Source organism: Colias croceus, chromosome 6 (assembly GCF_905220415.1).
Source record: "Colias croceus chromosome 6, ilColCroc2.1".
Classification (NCBI taxonomy): Eukaryota; Metazoa; Arthropoda; class Insecta; order Lepidoptera; family Pieridae; genus Colias; species Colias croceus.
Genome location: NC_059542.1, coordinates 7,584,882 through 7,604,672, shown reverse-complemented (window position 1 = coordinate 7,604,672; position 19,791 = coordinate 7,584,882). Strand labels below are relative to the sequence as shown.

At 30.7% G+C, this 19,791-nt stretch overlaps 2 protein-coding genes across 3 annotated transcripts; both read left to right on the top strand.

Moving 5' to 3' along the window:
• The first annotated feature begins 287 nt into the window (after positions 1-287).
• On the top strand, positions 288-7,585 carry LOC123692680 (guanylate cyclase alpha-like). Its single transcript, XM_045637453.1, has 8 exons — positions 288-2,028; positions 2,129-2,659; positions 2,804-3,940; positions 4,097-4,140; positions 4,365-4,647; positions 4,833-4,867; positions 4,952-6,326; positions 7,569-7,585. The coding sequence occupies exons 1-8, from the start codon at positions 288-290 to the stop codon at positions 7,583-7,585; spliced, it is 5,163 nt and encodes a 1,720-aa protein (XP_045493409.1).
• Positions 7,586-8,010: 425 nt separating this feature from the next.
• On the top strand, positions 8,011-13,873 carry LOC123692776. 2 transcript variants are annotated; one of them, XM_045637566.1, is made up of 12 exons: positions 8,011-8,299; positions 8,390-8,552; positions 8,646-8,843; positions 9,101-9,211; positions 9,290-9,391; positions 9,534-9,684; positions 10,569-10,673; positions 11,123-11,239; positions 11,641-11,768; positions 12,149-12,281; positions 12,501-12,602; positions 13,453-13,873. In XM_045637566.1, exons 1-12 carry the CDS (start codon positions 8,016-8,018, stop codon positions 13,530-13,532), a joined length of 1,674 nt encoding a protein of 557 aa, XP_045493522.1. In that variant the 5' UTR covers positions 8,011-8,015; the 3' UTR covers positions 13,533-13,873. The 2 variants fall into 2 exon arrangements, with proteins under 2 accessions (XP_045493522.1, XP_045493523.1); XM_045637567.1 differs by having other exon boundaries at positions 8,188-8,299; positions 8,385-8,552.
• The last annotated feature ends 5,918 nt before the right edge of the window (positions 13,874-19,791 follow it).

The window sequence follows — 19,791 nt, the reverse complement described above, 5'->3', positions numbered from 1 at the left end:
TCATCTTGACGACGTCAAACAATTGCAAACTCACGCAAATGGAGTTCGAATTTTATTTCAATGTTTTTGAATTCATTGGCAAATGATATTTTTAGATTTTATATGGTATGTAGTAAATCTTTTTATTTATTTTACACGATATAGAAGACATATAAAATTAACCATATTTAGTTGCATATTATGTCGTTAGATAGGTACCTACCTAACGATAAAATATTTTATAGCTTTTTAATTTCAGGCTGTTTATTTGTATGGTGCTTATTGATTCACGCCCTATGTTAAAAAGTATGCATAATGAAAATAATTTAAAAGGCAAAGTAATACATCAAGACCGCTTTCATATCAATTCATATAATGGTTTCATAGAGCTACCTAAAATACAACGTTATCATAAAAAGGGAAGGATAAAAAGAAAACTTATTAAGGAAGAATTAGATTTAACAGAGTATAGAAAGCTATTTAATGATGACAGGACTCACAGTAGACCTCAGGACGGACGTCATCCCTATCGAGTTTCAAATAAAAATATCTCAAATATGTTAGAGGCCTTGACGACTGAAATTAGAGGCCTGAAACACTTGTACGGTTTAGATGAAACGTCTCCTTCAACTTTTGTTGATGATGTGTCAGAAACAATCACACAGAGACCACAAGACTTCTCAACACTAGATGGTACAGCTGAAATAGAAGCTGCATTAAATGAGATAAAACAAAGGTCAATACAAATGATGGTAGAACAATTGCCGTCTGTAGCCGAAATTGTTACTAGTACTGTAACACAAACTACCTATGAAGTTGCATCAACTGAAAACTATTTAAAATTAGGAATTCGATGCAAAAAGGCCTGCCAACACAGCAATCCAAGATCAGAGATTCGATCAATAAAATGTGATGCAGTAACACTTGCTAATAAAATAGAATGCATGTTACAAAAAAAGTTAAAAAACGCTTATGGTAAAGTTAAAGAAAAAATTGCAAATGATTTTAAGAAGGAAGTTAATGAAACTAGAAGCACTATTCAAGCAGAAATAACTAAAATTAGGAAGGGTAAGACAAAATGCCAACCAAAGAAAATCAAATGTAAGAATTGCTTGCCAGGTGCACTGCATCTAGCTTCTAAAGAATTAATTAATAATAGAACTACATTTGTAACCAAGAAAATAACAAATACTAACTTGCATATGAATTCAATGCCTAAAACTACCGATGAGTATTCAATGCTGTCTATTTACGAGCAATTGCTTGTAAAACCGCACGGTCATACTGCTCATACTGTTTTAGACAAGTTAGTGACTCCGAATGTGTTTATTAAAGAAAGGAAACTTAAAGACAAATTGTCGAAGCGCAATCTCGTTCATACTACCGACAACCATAGTTTTAAAAATAATATAGAAAAGTCATATCAGGACGATGATATACCAGATATAGGAGATTATAACGAGGCAGATTCATCATCGTCTGAAGCAACTACGACGAATAAACACGACAACACTACATCAACTGGAAATGACATGAGTATGGAAGCGCTTAGCAATAAAATATCGTACAATGACTATGTTAACGGATTTAAATATTATTTAAAATTTCAAAAAGACCGAGAAAATGAAAAGTTTTCAAATTTAGTAAGATACCAAGCACATAAACACCATAATGTTGATGATGTTGGAAAATACATCCTTAATAAGCTCCCACAAATACCTTCTACAAGGTCAAAGCGATTTTTATTTGAACAAGAAACGGTAGAAGATCAAGAAGACATTTCAACAAAAAGTGATGATTCATGGTTTAAAAAACATTTTTATTTATTTATCGATAAGGATCCACCTAGGAAGTTTCATACAGCACAGACCGTTTCTTTAAATTCTGGTTTTGACAAAACAATCTTGACAAACGTACGCACTGAAATGTCTCCCACAAGAAGTGCAGTGCATAAAAATAAACATAATAAAATAAAAAAAGTGGAGAAGAAAAAAACTACTGTTCATACAAAACATCTCGAAGTTCGGTCGGTTACAGAGAAATTATTTGGTAAGTAGTATATTTCAGTTTATAACTATCGATTGATCAATGCACAATGTTATGATTATAATCATTATATGTTCATAAAATTTCTCTATTTAAATTTCAGAAGATAAGAATAGCGTTGGAAATGCCGCTAATTCTAATAAAAAGGGTTATGTTGATATCACCATGATACAAAAACCAACAGATATAAATAAAACTTACAAAAATAAAGACCACGGCAAACTTAGACTTTTTCATAAAGAATTGAGATTTAATAAGCAACGTAAAAACAAAAATAGTAAAAGAGACGTTTTATACCGAAAGACAAGGTTTAATCCATTCAAAAATTTAAAAGATATATTCAAAAATCCTGGATCGAATACTGCAATTACTAAGATATTTGATTACGACATAATATCTTCCAGTTCGGATCCATTTACATCATTTAATTTTGGTCAAAATCCCAACATAGAAGCTATGATAAGACAGATACCTAATATCACAGGTAGTTCAGAATCACCATTTGATATTGATGACAACGAACATTATGTATCACAAAGTATAATGGGTAGTAAGAACTACCTCCACAATGATGGTTTCTATAACTCACGACTAAGAAATGATAACAAAATAAATAGATTCTCTAATCTTCACGGTACGTTTCTTTTTCTCTAAGTAAACATAATAATTGTGATCGGACCATGTTATAAATTGTCTTTAAAATATACCTGAGAAATATATAACTAAAATTTACACTTTTTGTGTAAAACTTGATTTAATTTATTATATTTCATTTTAGAAAATCGTATGGAAGATTTAGAAAGATCTCTAAACCAAAATAAAATAGACAATAGTAATTATTATAAATATATTGATCACAACAAAAGACTCGACGATATAATAAACGTAAGAATAAAAACAGAGGCCCCTTTAGTGAATCCATGGAAAATGACATTACCATCATTACCTACTGGGAATCAAGAAAATGATGACTTAGATAATTTAGCAGTAAGTATTACATACATTGGTGATGATCCATTGAAGAGGTTTGGTATTATGACTGGAAATAACTCACCCAATAAAGTCGATTACGATAATGTGGAAGCAAATTTTCATAAGTCAATAACGGATATCAATGACATGAACAATATTTACCAAAAGTATTATCAAAATATACCGTTTAGATTAAATTTACCACAAACCACAACTAAGGATGAAATAGAAGATGATAACATACAAGATTATAGAAATAACAATCACCCCAAAGAAGTGAATTATTTTTCTAACAGTAATAGCGCAGGAAATCGTTTAAGTACTGAGAAAGAAATTGCTAATAGTCGTAAGCTTTATAATGTACAACTTTTTAAAAATGGTGTGAGAAATGATAATTCCCACAAATATAAGTCATTTGATAGGAACAAGATTATTTCAAGTGCTCACTTTAAGCCTATGAAAGATAGTTCACTGTTACCACAATCAAATTTGCAGATTCAAGATAGAATGAGATATCAATATGAAGTAAAACAAAATAATAATGTGCTCAATGAAAACATTAACCCCATTAAAACGGTTGCACAAGGAAAACCAGAAAACAACAATAAACCAGTCGCTAAGCGTTTACATATGAATGATAAAAATAGTTATCAAGCGTATTTAAAAACAATAAAATATAGCAAGCCTAATGTTGATAATTATAATTTCTACAAAATACCAGAGACAAATTATGATAACCATAAGATACACAATAAAATGAAAGTTTTGGATCGCCGATATACAGCGGGATTGAGACCCAACATTTTACATGGAAATTTACAATCTTCTAAGAATTTAGACAGTTCTTCTCATAATAACCATATTATAAGTAAACATAAAGCTCCTTCTGGAATAAAGAAAAATCCCACCCAATTTAATAAGACTCACACCTGGAATAATATTGGTGAGTTTCTATTCTTTGTAATTTATGTATAGTGTCATTCTCTTATCTATTTATGAAATCCTAAATAACGTCATGTAAACAGAAGACTTGTCTTCACCTTATTGATAACCAGCAATTTTACACTATAAAGATTAATGATGAATAACTTGTTTTCAGTAAATAATAATAAGAAATTACCTCACAATCACCGTGGAATACAGGTAATCAATAAATAATAATCAATATATTTTATCAATAGTCATTATTTCCTGTTAACATTAATAAAACCGATATAAATTAATATTCTTTGGCCTAATAATTATAATTTATATTACATACGTTATGTATTTCCAAACAAAACAAATTTTAGTCAAATTTAATGTCGGGTTCTAAACCAAAAGCAAATTTGCACAAACCTATTCGATATGACTATGTTCAATTCCAGAAAGCAGCGCTAACACAAATAATTAAAGTTCCGCAACAATATTTCATAACACCCTTGCCAATGGATGCGGATGATTTTGACAGATTTCTTAAGGAGCATGAAATGGACGTGGAATCTGTTACTGCATCTTTAAAAGACGGTTTTATTTCGAACAAAAGTTACACGAAAGCGGATAGTGTTACCAAACCGTTTATTTCTTATGTTAGGAAAAATTATCACATCAATAAAAGTAAAGAACGTCACGAAAAAAGGAAGAAGCGGAAATATACCAGGCTACGACGAGGTATAATAATTATGTATATTAAACAAATTCAATAAACGTTCATTTAAGCAATAAAAATTTATGGTTACGTTAAAAACAATAACTTTTCAGTAGGTCATCTTTTATAAATGTATTATAATCGTCACTATACTTTTTTGAAACAAAAAATACTATTATGGTTTCATTCAAACGATTACTAATTTCAGACCTAACAACTACAGCTTCAAAGCTAGTTCACGAGGTAAGATTTTTATATTCTTAGTTAAACTAGTTCGTTGGAAAATAATAACTTAACTTAATTGATTCATGAAGTTATTGTTTCTAGAAATCTAAAAGAAAGCGAGAGTTAGTACGAGAACATACATTTACTGCGAAAGATGTCGCTGCCTTAGAAATTGTTATAGATTTGAGTAAAAATAACCAAACATATTGTAACGAAAAGGAAATTACTAGTACGCAAACAGAACGTATGAGTAATATTGTAACAAATACGGTTGCAAGAGACAAACAAAAGCTTATCACAAATGCTATTCAAGTCCATATATCTCTACCCGGTAACTCTGATAAAAGAAAAAGATCTGCTGAGTCCGTCCAAGTAAGGAAAGTGTTTTCTGCAAAGTTTTCATCTCCAGTTGACTTGGAATATCAAGTAAATTCATTTGAAAACGAAACAAGTACAACAACTACCGTACCCAACGATTCATGTTCACCAGGTATCTATTTATTAATTGAGAATTCAAATCTTTCCGATCCATCCGGAAAATTAATATTAAGGCCTATGCAAATTAAGAAGTCTGATATTGAAACAAGAAACATTGCTGATGATTTAAATAACTCTTATAGTTCAACAAGTGCAGTAGCAACTTATAAAACTGGAAATTTAACAAAGGTTGCTATTAAACGCACAATTAGAGATCGTAAAACAAAAAGGTACATTAAATGGGATCCTATAAAAAAATTCTTTGGACATGAAAGAGTTTGTAACTGTCGATGTAAAGCCAATAAAACAATGTGTAAGCCATGTGCAGCCGGTGATGTTATTATATCTGAATTAGTTTTTGAATTAGATAATTTGGCAAAATTTATGCAAGATCATTGCACAGAAATACAAACATTTTTCTGGATGAATCCAACCGGTGGAAAGAAACTGAGAGAGGTCGTAAATAAAATAGACAAATCTTTGAACCATTATTATAAACGAGTTAAAGGGAAATGCCAGGGTCGCCCTTGTAAAATGTATTCATCAGGAATAGACAAAAGAAGATCACAAAGAGATAAAAATAGTTATGACAGAATCTCCAGTGTTTCTTTACTAGTCAAAGATTTGAATATTCTTGCCAATAATCTTGAAAAGGCAAACATTTTGGATAAAGTTAATTCAAATGTACAGTATTATGGTCAAAATTTATTGCATAACATACATAACTGTATGCCGCAGGTATTAGAGAAACGCTCAACTTCTATAGATAAAAATAAACAAACAAAAAGTTTTCGTAGTGTTTACTCTCTCGACAATGTCAATGTCAATTTAATTTGCAGCCCCAGGCAATATACAACGTATTCTACAGCTAGTATTGAGTCATCAAGTACTTTGTATAATTTTCCTTTCAAAAATAATCCCCGTATAAATTCCTATGATTATGAAAATTATAGGTACAAAATGGATGGTGTAACAGCACGAAATGAAAGAGCAAGAGCAGGTATGAAAAATTTCTTTAAACGTCGTTTTCATTCTAAGAAGAACAAGGAATTATCCTATAAACTGAATAAAAAACATTATAATAAAAAGTTCTTTAACGTGGATGCATCAACTATGTTACCCGAGGTGAAAAAAATATTTTGGGCAGACGGTTTACAAAATAATATTAAACAACATAGATCCAAAAGAAAGATAAGGACTGATACACCCATTATAAAAGTTTTATTTAAGAAAATTAATAACGGGACTACACATAATGACGAAACTGTATCAATAAAAAATGAAAATGCAAATTATTTAAATGAATTTAATAATATAACTACTGAGATAATCAATTTAGACCAATTACTCAAAAATATAAACTATGGGGCCAAAAATCTTTCGCTAATAGATAATTTGAATGCTCTTTTTAAATTATTGGGGTCCAATATCTATGATTCATATACACAAAAGCTGGACGGAAACAAAACGAAAAGAAAACCACCTACGAAACAAAATAAGGTATTTAAAATGAGTCGAAAATGCTATACAAAGAGCATCGTCGAAAATGGTGAGTCAAATAGAGATAATTGCATTGTTAAAAGCCGATTACGAAATGTAACTAAACATTTGGACATTGTGCAAGGTAGATATCGCCAATCTACACAATACGAACTACTTGGTTCAAAAAACACAATTGAAAATAGGAAGGGTCGGAATGTAACTTTGATGAATACAGAAATACCCTTCAGAAACTTAAATTATTTTTCTGATAGCGAAAATGTTTCCGATGTGATTTCGAGCATGACGACAAACGATAGCCCAACAATAATAATAATTGACGATAATAATAATCATTCAAACGATCAAAGTTCGTTTTCTACGAGTTCGAATGCACAAAATTTGTATGATAAAAAAACAAACGAAGGTATCCGAAGTCTTCTTCTTTCTATCTTGAACTTTAATTCAAAATTGCTCAATAATGAATGGGTCAAGGCATCCAAAGTCAATCATGATAAATTTTTAGGAGTTGCCAATAATTCATTATATCAGGATGTCAAAGAAATCAATGACGAATTCATAAACTTATCAGCTTCGGATAAACCGACAACAATTAATGAAAAGAGAGGCATTGTTAATAAAATAGCTCATAAATTTGCTTGGAATTATGTGTACAATAATAAAAAGAATAAGGTACATTATTTAAATTAAATATGCAAATTATGAGAATCATTGATTTATAATCCTTAATTATTTAATACAGGCACACAACACGATTGAACAATCAAATACTAAGCCTCATTACAAAACTTTATCCAATACGGGAAGGATAAAAAATGTTACAGGTATTTTTGCTAATAATGAAATAACAGTAAAATGTCTTGTGTTGTAATTTATTTTATTGTTAATTTCTAATTTAACAATAACTAATATGTATTTTATTAGAATCGTTAAGAAAGATGCCTAAAAAAATTACGAACATATCTCACAAGACAACATTACCCGCTACAAAAACTACAAAAAAGGTATGTATCTGATATTAATATGGCTTACCTAATAGTGAATAAAATTTTGTCTTATTTTTGTGATAGTAATTTATATCTTTCAAAATAATACTCTCAAAATTTTTCAAGAGATTGGCGACAAGAAAGTAAGATCACTCTGTGACATAGCCTCAACAATTGGTAACGTTATAAGCGTTCAAAGGGTGATGAATAAAATCAACTTTGAACAATATGTGAAGAATGTTAGGTGTTACAAATACCAAACACTTCCGGCACACTTCTTTATTAAAGCTAGTAAAAGAAAGGAACAACGAAAGAAAAAAAGGTGCTATAGATGTGCCAAAGTGCACCGGAAAAATAGACGATATTTCTACAGGCAATTTATTGAAAATAAAAGGGAAGATGCAAGAGTAGAACTTGAAGATGACTACGATAACGGTTGTGATGAAAGTGATATTTCGGATAACCAGCCATATATAGACGTCTCTCGGTATGTGCGATAGTGAATAATTGTTAACGTAGATATCATTAATTCTGTGTAACATTTTTACAATACACTTATTTGTTTAATCGAGGATAGACAAGGATTTACTTACAAGATAATGGACGGAGGTCAAGATGTTTTTGAGAAGTATCGTATAGGGTTGGCAGGTATATATGAACCTATGACAAGAAATAAAAGAGATACAGTTAGTGAATTGGAAAAAGGTTTGACCAATTTATCACCCTTGAGGCCATTAACGGTAAGATTTTATTTCTGGATAAATTAATTAGTTCCTGATCAGAGACTGTATGAAATTTTCTTTTGATTCTACTAATTTTTATTCATATTTCAGGATGAAGTATTCATTATGGTTGGAGATTCATTTTCTACTGATTGTTCTTATCCTGATGATATGCAGAGTCAATCTGATTTTGTTTGGACAACAGATCGTGAAAAGATGCTTACGGTCGGCAACGTGTTTATGAATGGATCTAAAATAATAATTGAAAATGCTCAAACAAGAAATTTCGGGACGTATACTTGTTATAAAGTAATTTAATCTGTTATAATTAGCGTTACAGTGTTCTTCTTGTGTTCATGTTTATATATACTTTGGTAAAAAGAAAAAAGTGATTGTTTAAATTCAATAATACAAATAGAGATTTGCCATAAGTTCCTACGAAGTGACAAGCAAAAGCAAAAAGCTGCTCTGATTTGGTTTCTTCGAATGTCTTAATAAATTAATTGATATAATGCTAAATTTTTATAGCAAATACACAAGCAATAAGATATTATTTAAATTTTCAGCACAATGTCGTTGTAAGAAGTGTCAAACTAAATGTGGTAGATGTTCCAAACTTTAATATAGTTTTCATACAACTTTACACACAAACAGTCTCTTCGACTTGTTCATATGACGTAAGATAAATCGATCATGTATTTTGAGTATTATCCATTATTATTTTTTATGTATAGATTTTTCTTATTTTTATACAGGATTTAAGAGCGATACAAAGTCTTGGTTTGATAATGACACAATTGTTGTGCGGTAATTACTGTTCCGTGAGGATAGACGAACCGGTTTGCTTAAGAGATCGGGTAAGAACTTTAATCTGCTCAAAATAAAGGGACCCTTAAAAAGGATAATGGTCGTAGAGCAGATCTATACATTTGCATCAATATTGGAAATTTTAACTATCCACTCGGGTATTATTTATTTTATTATTTTCACTTTATGCAGGTTGACAACTCATCTCTGATGCGTATAGTTCCCGTAATATCGTTTGATGCGTCATTTAGTCTAAGCTGCTCTGTAGAGTGTCAAAGAGATTTAAAATGTTCTCTAGCTCTGCTTATTGCTAAAAATGCTCCAGCATTAGCAACGATTCCAGGTACATGACTAATCAATAATTTTTAACTTGAAATTATAGATTAACATTATATAAGGTATTTTAGTGGGAGGAGATCATCCTTTGATATAAATTGGACTATATTTCGATTTAGGACTCTTTAGTGAGACATATTTGCTTTGTTATTTGATATAGAAGGAAGGAGTTATTTAACATAATCGTCCTTTATATTTTCGATTTTATTGAAACCTTATCAGTCTAGTTTATCCTATTGTGTTATGTAAGGGTTAAGGTTGAAACGCAAACGAGGCTCTTAAAACACATGATAGGGTTTTAAGAGCCTTTAGCTATTATTGGTGTTTATTTTCAACCAGTAATTTGTGAAAATAAAATCAAAAGTTCAGTTCAGTCAGAAGTTTATAAATTTGTTTCTAATTTGCGTTGGTATAATCTTAATTTCAAATATACCTACTTGTACAACATTGTTCCATTAATTACTTAATTACCGGTTATAAGGTAAATGGATATTTGAATAAATTATGTGACCCTAATCACATCAAATGTACCAAAGTATATGAAATATTATTGCTTATTTTTATTCCTCGTTGTATATATAAGCTGCTATGGTCACTGTGAAAATGAAAATCCATACTATAATATTATAAATGCGAAAGTAACTCTGTCTGTCTGTCTGTTACTCAATCACGCCTAAACTACCGAACCAATTTGCATGAAATTTGGTATGGATATATTTTGCTAGGTACCTGAGAAAGGACATAGGCTACCTTTTATTGCGAAATATGTACAACGGGCGAAGCCGGGGCGGACCTCTAGTTTGCTATAAATAAGTTTCACCTTTTCTATATTTTTTAGTCAAGTAAAAAATAAAAAATGTACTTGAAGTAAAGTAGAATATTTAATTTCAGTTATTATGCTCCATAATGAGGGATCATTGTTAGAGGAAATAAAGACCTGGGAACCGTCTTTCCAACAACATGAGTACTTTGTTACACATACGCTAAGGAGGAAAGGTGATTAAATAACATTTTCTTTTCATGTAGAACTCTTTGATATAATAACAAATGTATATCTTATAATTAAAACTACTTTCTATTAATTTGCGACTCTGGAATCAGTAAATGTTAATGTTAAAATTAAGCTATTTTAACAAAACTGATTTTATGAGCACTATATTAAAACAAAATATATTAAGATAAACTGGAGATTATTGAGCAAATTTAACAATTTTCCTAAGCCAAAACAAGAAACGTTGTCACGGAAAAAAATACATTTATTTTCAGAATTTACTTATTGGATCTACCAGGACTATCGAAATTTCTTGCAAAACCACAATATTAACATAAAAAATTATATAAAAATTAAAATTAAACAATTCAATTCTATTACTAATCTAATATTACTACTACTACTACTAATTTAATTTTAATGATTTCCATATTCATTTCATCACGTTATTTAGATTCAAACGGTCACACCGAGTACCATACGCTGGCATCTTATACGGAGCCTGCGACCGTTCACGTCATCATTCTTTGTCCAGCTGGCTTCTTCTTAGTGGCTGCGCAGAAGATTTGCAGTAATTATACATTCTATTACCTTTTTTAGAAATTTTCGTAGATACTCAATTATGAATGTCCGGTTTATTGATGTAGGTCTGTCAATTAGTAAGCCTTTTTAATTTTTGTTTGTTATTAAAACATACGCTTTTTGATTTATTTGTATAGAATTGAAATAAAGTTGGATGGTCTTAGAAATTAACACCACCAAACCATTAAAAAATTCACTCCTAAACTGATTTTCAACATACTACTGTACTGTGTTGTGGTGAGTAAAGTAGGTACTTTTAATAACGCTGCTGCTGTGCAGTGTTGTGATTAGTTACAATGATTTATTTAATCGTAATATTATTTTTCATGGCATTTAGTTAAATGATTTTCCCAATAAACAATTATATTAACTGTATCTAAACACTTGTAGGCATATGTCCGCCAGACTCTTATTCAACAGAGGGCACAAACACATGTATCCCATGCGCAAAGGGTTGGACATCCGACCCAGGGTCTCAATCCTGCCATCTATCAGTACAACGTCTCCGTCGTTCAGCAGTATGGCCAATTTTACTTATTGATGTATCGTTTTGCCTTCCAGTATGACTTTTATTCGTTTCTCCGGAAACTACGTCAACTAAGTTGATAGTTTATTATGATTGATCTGTTTAGTTTATACGCTGGTTGGATACGATATTGAGCGCGGTTTGAGTAGCTTTTAAATTTTAATTGTACTATTTTAGTACATAAAAATAATGAAAAAGCGTAGTTTTGAATTTTTTTTTGAGCTTTCAGAACCACTAATTTTTTTATCTATTTCTAGTATTTCTTTTTGTTTGAAAGTCATAAGCTTTATTATCTACTAATTTATGATTAACTTCTAGTTTTCTTTTCCCATGATAGCTAATAGTAATAATATTCTATTTGTTCTCTAACAGTGGCAGTGGGAATCATTAATGTTGTTGATTATTATCACAATACTGAGCTTCTTAACGTGTTATGGTGTGCTAAGAATCATACGTAGTATTGCAGTATTTACTATGACACACGAAAAACTGGAGAGGAAAAGACGTAAGCACTTGTTTTTTCCTCATAGACTTTAAATTTATGTAAAAATTTATTAGAGGCAGTTAACGTTAAAAAAGACAAAAAAAATTTTAGGTCCATTCTTTCCCTTCAGGAAATGTTTATTGAGTTATTTGTTTAATCTTTTTTTTGGTAAATATTGTTCAAATATTGTAATGAAATATTTGTCAAATTTCATGTTTCTTTTTCTGGGTTTTATAACAGCTAAGAGAACTGAAGCACAGTATAGTAATTTTCGTGAAATATCCCCTTCGAGGGTTATTCTGAATCAACTGCTTCGAGTATCATCCATTCCACGTGCAACAGGTATATTTTTAACAATGTTTACTATTTTTGTGCCTGATCAGTAGATTTCTTTGGTTAAAATAATATGTATTTATAGTCCTTTTCAGCTATGATGATTCCTGTGACACTTCATCGTGTTCCGAATTACGTATTTTATGTTTAAAACGCCAAAATAATTTTAGTGCATAATATTTTTATTTTATGGCGGCATTATTACCAAAAATATAAAAATGAAACATCTTAAGCTTATAAATCAAAAACAGTATTGTTTAGTTTAATATAATGAAAAATAAAATAAAATAACACAAAAATGTAATACCTACGTAACTCGTGTACATGAAATGGATCGTTGAAAAATCATAGAGTTGGAAAATCATATAATCGGCGCCCATCTTGTGATCGTTTGTCAATCGAGTCAATCGTCTGTACGAGTGCGTCAGCCTTGTATACAAGTTGTATTTTTATATTGATACTTTACGTGGTATTCTGCTATTGTTACTAATTGTTATTGTTGACTTTTTGTTGTTGTTGTTTGCTAAATTTCCTTAGTTAATTGATGGCGAAATGCCGAAAAAACTAATTTTGGTACATTACTCAAATCGATTTCATTTCCATATAAAATATTATCGATTATCGGAAAGAATTGATATGATTTCAGTACAGACATCTCTACACGTGTCAAAAATCGATGTGTCACAGAAATCATCTTAGGTGGAAAGGACTATAGAAAATCCACGTTCCGTCAGATTTCTTTTTCCTGTTCTTTGGTTATCAAAAGATCCTTAAGAAAATTTTATTTTCATAGTCATTTATTTCTATGTTGAACAAGATTTGAGATACAAACTTGTACTTTTAATAATATGTTTTTCAGATTTCCAAGAAACCCGTAGAGAAATTTGGAAAGAGAAAAAGCCGCATCCTCCATTACCACCCATAGATTTCGATTTATAGAATTAAAAATTGTTCCTATCATTATACAATATTTAATTTAAAAATGCTGTATCACATGATTTTGTTGAAAGTTGTAAAATGAAACTTACTTTAGATACACGAGTAAATATACGGGTAGGTTTTCAGAACTAGGACAAAATATATCGATAGCGGATTTAATCAGGTTAGTTATCATTAATATGGATGTCATTAAAATAATCCATAATGTTTTGTAGAATATATATATTATGTTTACGAGTGTACGTTATTTATGCTTTTAGATATAGGGTGTATGTAAGAGAGTACCGTAGTACTGGTAAATATTTGTAAGTGGGTTTTTCTTTGTAAGTCTATGGTTTAAGATTTCGGAATAAATTGTATGATGAATAATACTCTTTTATTACCTACATTTTATTTTAGGCATATTTTCAATACTATGAATATTACAAATAGCATGGTTTAATTAAAGTATTATATTATATTGTGCAATAGAGTGTAATGACGTCCGTATTCACTGAATAGAGACTGATAATAAGGAGAATGCGCTAGATATTATACACATACTAAGTGGAATCTCATGATACAAAGCAGCTATTATACTTAATTCATTACCCTTTCTTCCTATTGTTTATTTCTTGACAAATACCGTAGTAAAGTTGAATTTGCAAGCACTTTGTGTTTCCAGAAGTCTAATACATTAGAAAAGAGACTAGAGAAAATGAATGCGGTATACTTAAAATTTAATATATGGCTTCAAAAAACATTTGTGCTTATGCTGTAACATTTAAATAAGCCCGATACACGTATAACCATATTTTTATCAGCCTAAAACAAATTTAACGAAAGTAAGAGGAACATTAGCGTATTAAATTCACCTCGTCTTGTTTCGTCTTTCTCGTCAAGATGTTTATCGAATCGCAGGAGCCTTTCATAAAACACGGTAATTTGCATAGCTTTTAACCGAAGTATACCTACGCACTAGAAAACCATTCCGTCGGGACAAGAGTCATTAATACCTAAAGCAATTTGACCTCATTTATTCAACACCAAGTAAAGTTGTGTCGTGTAAAGTGAAGATTTACGATGAAGTCATTACGTTTTATGGGCCATAATTGATAGAGATAAGATCTTAGGGGCACTGAAATTGCAAAGTAGAGGTTGAAGCAGGTTGAATTCAAAGACGCGCATTAGTGTAAAGAAAAATTGCCTATATTACCATAAACGACTGGCGTCGTGGTTATTAATTATGGAATTTTATAGTAAGCGACACGCGAACATTGCTTTACTATATTGTTTTGGTGTAAAACAATACACGATACTCGAGTTAACTTCATTTTACGACACGGCATTAGGAAAATGAACGTTAACGCTAACTGCCTCTAATTTTTACTTAACCCCTTTTAAAGACTCCTTTGTGAATTTTTAAATATTACCCTTTGATAAAGTCGGTACAGTCTAAAAATAAATCAAAACATTAAAGTTGAATTCGCCAATTAGGTATTGCTCGAACTAGGTATTTAACTATTTAGTATTTACTACTGACCATATCACAAAACTTCATTCAAAGTGATAAAATATGTTTGTGAGTTTCCTTTTATACGCATTGCATTTAATATTTAAATAGTTTTAATTTATGCAATGCTGGAGTATTTTCTTGTTAGGTACTGTTCATCGCTAGTGCCATTACTTTTATAAATTATGATTCTAAAGTGGAAATAACTATTGGTAAAGCAATAAATAAATATCCCCAGTTATCGCTGATGTGTACTTACACTTACATACTTTTGTACTTCTGTAGTCAGAATGCTTTTCTTATATTAAAACAGATTAACCATAGCCCATAAGTGGTAATAAAATCGTCTGTAGCTTTTGAATTGTCAAACAATGTTTGATCACCACTTGGACTAATAGCGCAACTCTGAAAGTAACTACTTAATAGTTTTTGTTTCGTTTTTATTTGAAACGCCATTTATCTTGGTGACACGTGCGGACTCTATCAAAGTTTCGAGAGGCGTCGAATTTATTTACAACATAAAGCAACTTGTTACGTGTAAGAGCAGTAGAATATTAACAGTATGCTTTGCTTTACGAGCTGCAAGTTTATGGGGGAAGTTGGAAACTTATGATTAAGGTGATTCAGGTGTCCGCCATACTTTAGTAGCGGCTGTACTTAAATGTTCAATTAGATGTTTTTGTAACTGATATTTCTTGAACGTTTGACCTTATAAGTTGTATATACAGGATTTCCTGTTCTTATAATAAACAAGTAATTTTGTCTCAATAAACCATTTATCTGTTCTATATTAATATAAATTATAAGACCTTCTAATTAGTAATTTCGTTTTTTATGTACCAAGCTTACCATAATGTACAATAAGCAAAGAAAAATTCATCATAATTTCAAGCCTAAATACGGCTATAATGTAAGCATTTAATATCTTGTTCATGTTCTGCATTCAGTCAATAACATTGACGCTATCAATGTGGATGTTGACTGAACTGTCGATGCAATGGTGACATTCTAAAGAGCTCAAGTGTGTGCCATTTTGCAAGTCTATTTGTATCTAGCATATTCAGTTTGGTGAATAGTTAGAAACTAAAGTAAGCTTTAAGAAGACGAAAGTTGCTTAAGCTTGTACATCTATCTGATAATAATTATATGTAATTCTTAATAAGTATTGCATGTAAAACACAAAATGTGAGACACATCTTTACATACTATAAAAATACACCATGTAATTTTAGTATCTAAGTGTTACCTACTTATACGAGAGTTCTTCCTCGTGTAGTTGGTACCTAAGGGAATCTACAGTTAATTCTTCTTCAACTATAAGTATAGAATATTTCTCTTAAATACTTTTAAATCGCCTCCAGACAATCTGAAACAGAAGCACTTCGCCATGTACAAATATGTTTATTTTCTTGTAAAGGGGCCCTTGATGAAATAACGGTCATATACAACGGGAGAACACCGCCCGAGTCTCATACGTTAGCTCTGCACCTGGTGATGAAGTTGGCTACGCGCCATGCTCTGATGTATAGTGTGTAAATGTTCTTAGTATTTGCAGCCTTTAATATGGTTGCGAGAGCTAAATACAGGAGAGCGGAGTTTGGATGGAGGTAAAAAGGATAGGCTGGAAATGGAAGTTGTTTCGAAAATGTCACATGTAAGAAATTTGATACCAACATACACAACTTTTGGTATCTTATCAAGTAGCCATATTACTTACAACCTAATTAAAATGATTGTATCACATACAGCTTTTTTGTCTATATTGAAAACATATTGATTTAATTTTCTTGTAGAACAATCATTCAAAACTCAACGCACACAATTAACCTTGTATCTTAAAAACATTCATTAAGAAACAAGTATTGCAAGTTAGTTTTAAACTTTATCCATCTCGTGTGTCGTTCTAAGTTGTTTGTAGCAGTGGAGTCGCCTCTATTCTTTATTACATAACTATTAGTGGAAGCTTTAAAACAAAGATACTTCATTATGTTGTCACTGCGAGATCCGGGGAGGCAGTAAACATGTCAACTAGTTAGCAGCCAATAAATCTCAAGAACGGTCCTTGCGATGAGACGAAATTGGATAAGTTTATACGAGGCAAGAAATTATTTGATTAACGTAATTATTAAAGCGACCCTACCTTTACGAGTCTTGTTTACCCTTAAATAAATTATTTATGCGAGGGATTTATTTATGATCCTACTTTTTCGGTAAATTTATTTAAAATTTACGGCTCTGCTCTTTAATTAAGGCTATTGTGCTTTATAATAGATATCATGATAATTACAGTTCACAAATTATGGAAAAATAAGTCGGTGTTGTACTGTGTATAAATTCGATTCGATGTAGGTAGGTAGTTCAATTATTGTCATAATAATTTACGTTTTTCTTTGAAATTCTCTTTGAAGTTCTAATGTTACACTAATAAAACCTTGATGACAAAAATTGTTCAATATCTTCTTTAATTACATATTAGGAATTATATAAATACCATATGCATACACTTAGAGACCTTCAACAAAATAATGTCGAAACTGTGTTTCTACGAAGCGGGGATTTGAAACAAAAGGCAGTTTATTTCGCAAACAAGTAACAAGTCATTCACATCTCTGATATTGTTGACATTTAATGATACTCCTATCATTTCCCAGAGACTTGTGTTTAACTAAGCGTAGTAATTGTAAGTGCTTAGTTGTTTTGTTATTAATTCATTGAGCGTTTCTTGCTTCGAGTTTGTTTTTGCCTTAAGCTATTTTGCTGTTATTAACTTTGTTTATCTAAATGAAGTAATTTGATTAAACGCGAAGCATGTTTAATGTTACTTTAATATTTATAGGAAAAAAATTTTTATGTAGGTTTTCAATAGGTATGAAGACGTCATGTAAATTTCGACTGCTGATTTTATTATGATAAAATCAAATATATACCTATTCATTATTGTATTTGTCTAGATCTTATTTTGCTATGTGGGTAATAAAAATAAATAATTACTTTGAAGAATTGTAACAATGCTGCACTATGACTAAACATTCGTAATTTCGTAAGTATCATCGCAATTAAAAACATCGAATCATTATACATTCCTACTTCGCCGTGCATAAACAAGTTATAACAACTTTGCATACCCAAATTCAAACTATATGTTTGAGATATTATGTGAGACTGTTTCTGTCGAGCAATCGCTGGAAATCTTCGCATCTCTAAGTCACGTAGCACTTGTATAATATCTGGAAATTCAGTGAGACCGTCTAAATTGCTTCAAGTCGGATAATAAACGGACCGGATATAGCTGTGGGTAAATTTATTGAAGTATATATTGCAAAGTCTGTGCTAAATACGTGCTGAGTGGGATTGGGAGATTAGCACATGAGTAAGTAAGTCTTGTATTAGCTTTGTAGCTCATTATTTGCAGGTTGAAGTTTGGTTTGATGAACGTTACGTTTGTCGTTGTCTAATAATTTTCATGCTAACTAGAAAAATTTATGAGCTATATTATATTGATATCATTCCTATATTTCTGTATGAAGTGAAGTTATTATTGTTAAGTTTTAAAATAAAATGGTATTACACTTCTTACTTCTATTTAAGACGAAGAAAGTTTCATCAAAATTGGTTCAGTCCTTCAAATAAAACATTCAGATCAAACATTAGATATTAATAATATCTTGATACTTACCTTAAAATAAAGTAACCAATACTGCTACAATGAAAGATACAATAATTGGATTCGCCATGGTTCACGTTTTTATTTTTATGTGCAAGTTTTTTATTAGTTTGCACCAAGTGTCCACTATCTAACAAGTAATTAATATTTCAGTACCCATGTTCAATTTTGTTGTTTTATTGTTTTTAAACAGCTGCGTATTTAATTTAAAGTCCAGACGCTTCTATCAAAAGCTCGGTTCGAACCCGCATAAAAGCCTTTCATTGTTTACAAGTTGACGGGGAATCATACAATAGAGTGATGGTTTGTTTTAAATGTTATTTCGGGCTTATGTTCAATTAATGTTTTTAGAATTTTTTTTTATTCTGGTTTAATATATTGTATGGGTCTAAAGGTGTCAAGGCCATTGTTTGCGTTAAAACAATGGATATTTATGAATAATTATGTAATACCATGGACCCAATAATATTGGTCCATGGTAATACGTAAAACATACTTCTAACATGCATAAGATAAGAGATCTGATCTCGATGATAAGGATGTGAAATCAGTAGAGTAAAGAGTTACGGGTAACATTTTTTGTGAAAAAATGTGATATGCAAAAGAGTGAAGCCATGGTCGCATACTAGTGTTTATTATTTAAACACCACTTAACGTTTCTCTTTAAATAACTCACAAAATAGTTACTCACTTATTTCATTAGCTAGTCGAGTTAGTGTACCGTAAAAGTCTTTACATCCTCATAATGAAATTTTATCTTCTTAATCCGATAAAATCCTTAAATTCTTACTTACTATAAAACCAATTATAGATCAAGGCCCTATTATTTCTACATGACGTAACGCGAAGAACACAGCTGATGTTACTTGTAATCTTTAATTGCTAAACCAACTGTGGTTAATTGACACATCGAGACACTGGTTTCAATTAGAATAAACAACTCTTTGTTATTTATGTATAACAGCTGTAAGAGATAGGACTTTTCAATCACTATATTGCAAATGAAGGGTAAAAGAACAACTACTTGCGCAAAGAAAAATAGATCTATGTACAGATAAGAATGGATATAAGCTTAGAGATGTTATTTTTTCCTGTTTTGTACT